Consider the following 1737-nt stretch of genomic DNA (forward strand, 5'->3'; position numbering starts at 1 on the left):
AATCTCGCCTGGACCAGCTGTGCAATTGACGGGACCTCGATGGTCACTTCGGCGATATAAAAGCTATTCCAAAAAAACGTGGACAATTCCAATGGTTCTGGATGGCATGACGCTCAGCGCGTCTCTGTGCCCCCAGGCGTGCCCCCGTGACCCCCCACGCGCTGCCCGTGCTGGATAGAGCGCTACGTGCGTAAAGGCTGCTGGGCCAACGGTGTTGCTGGATCTAAGCACCGCCCACGTGGTTCCAACCCCTACGCGGTCCCCCCCCAAAAACACCCCCGCGGTGATGGGCGGGGACACGGCTGTACTCGCCGCCAGGCAGTACGGCGAAGGCGAGAGGCACGATATAAGAGCTGGGCCGAGGTTGTGACTCGAGGTGGTGCGAAGAGCACGTTCAACATGCTAATGGACGGGTGTCCGGTATCGCCAGGGGACAGCGCGGGAACGAGCGACCAGGAGGACACCGAGCGGCTGTTCCATCGGAGGCTCCCGCACAAACGCTGCTCGGGCAGGTCCTCCGAGGATGAGGGCAGTCTGCACCTGGGAAAGCGAACCAAGAAGGTGAGCCTGCCCGCCCAGTCTTTCGAAGAGGTGCAGAACCAGCGAGTCCTCGCCAACGTCCGTGAGCGCCAGAGGACGCAGTCCCTGAACGAGGCGTTTTCGTCGCTGCGCAAGATCATCCCGACGCTGCCCTCGGACAAGCTGAGCAAGATACAGACCCTCAAGTTGGCTTCGCGCTACATCGACTTCCTGTACCAGGTGCTGCAGAGCGACCAGATGGACAGCAAGATGGCCAGTTGCAGCTACGTTGCCCACGAGCGCTTGAGCTACGCGTTCTCCGTATGGAGGATGGAGGGAGCCTGGTCCATGGCGTCGCATTGAGGATCCCCCTGGACGCGCAGTCCGCATCTCGGGACATCCTGCTCGCTTGTACAACGTGCGTATGCTGGACAACACGGCTCGTAAAAGTAAAACACGTTCGGCCGAATGATAGTTATCTGTTTGAGATGACTTCGACAAGCGTCTCCTGCAGTTCGAATGAGTTTGAATAAATGAACTGGACGTTGCAGGACAATGGCGCCTCGTGAATCTGCACTTGCAGCCGGCAGACACCTCCATCATCTTCTTGGACCCGATGTCGAATATCTAAATGATCGTTCACGAGTTCCGTACATATCCCATGTACAAATTCTCCTTTCGACATCGCTGCGGTCCCGGATTCCATTCCAGATCCCTGAGTTGCAAGGAGCCCCCGGCCTGGGAAAGCGCTGCTCCCTTACACAACCGACGTCAGATTGATGTTCAGAACATTGGGATTGCGCGTCTGCAGAAGCCATTGACAAAAGAGTGGAAAAGCCATTAAAAGCGCGAAGCCAGGCTCTCGTCGCCCTCCGCTCACCCGGCCGAGGTTCCTCGCAATGAATGATCTCAATCACCTCCATCCGAACCACATAGCCGGTTCCTCCGACATCGAGCAGCAGATCATATATATATATATATATATATATATATATATATATATATATATATATATATATATATATATATATATATATATATATATATATATATATATATATATATATATATATATATATTTATATATATATATATGATGTCATGGATGCACCTGTACATATCTGTTGCATTCGTTCCTCGCCAGGAACATGAACGTGCAAGTGTCCAGAACGACGCTTGGAGAGCGTTTCGATAGTCAGAAAAGTGATTATAATTTAA

At 52.6% G+C, this 1737-nt stretch overlaps 1 protein-coding gene across 1 annotated transcript; it reads left to right on the forward strand.

Moving 5' to 3' along the window:
* The first annotated feature begins 338 nt into the window (after positions 1–338).
* On the forward strand, positions 339–1512 carry LOC144889781 (twist-related protein 2-like). The gene has a single exon (XM_078770979.1). It carries the CDS (start codon positions 400–402, stop codon positions 880–882), a length of 483 nt encoding a protein of 160 aa, XP_078627105.1. The 5' UTR covers positions 339–399; the 3' UTR covers positions 883–1512.
* Positions 1513–1737: the final 225 nt, after the last annotated feature.

This window comes from Myxine glutinosa, chromosome 1, assembly GCF_964187855.1.
Source record: "Myxine glutinosa chromosome 1, kmMyxGlut1.1, whole genome shotgun sequence".
Lineage (NCBI taxonomy): Eukaryota > Metazoa > Chordata > Myxini > Myxiniformes > Myxinidae > Myxine > Myxine glutinosa.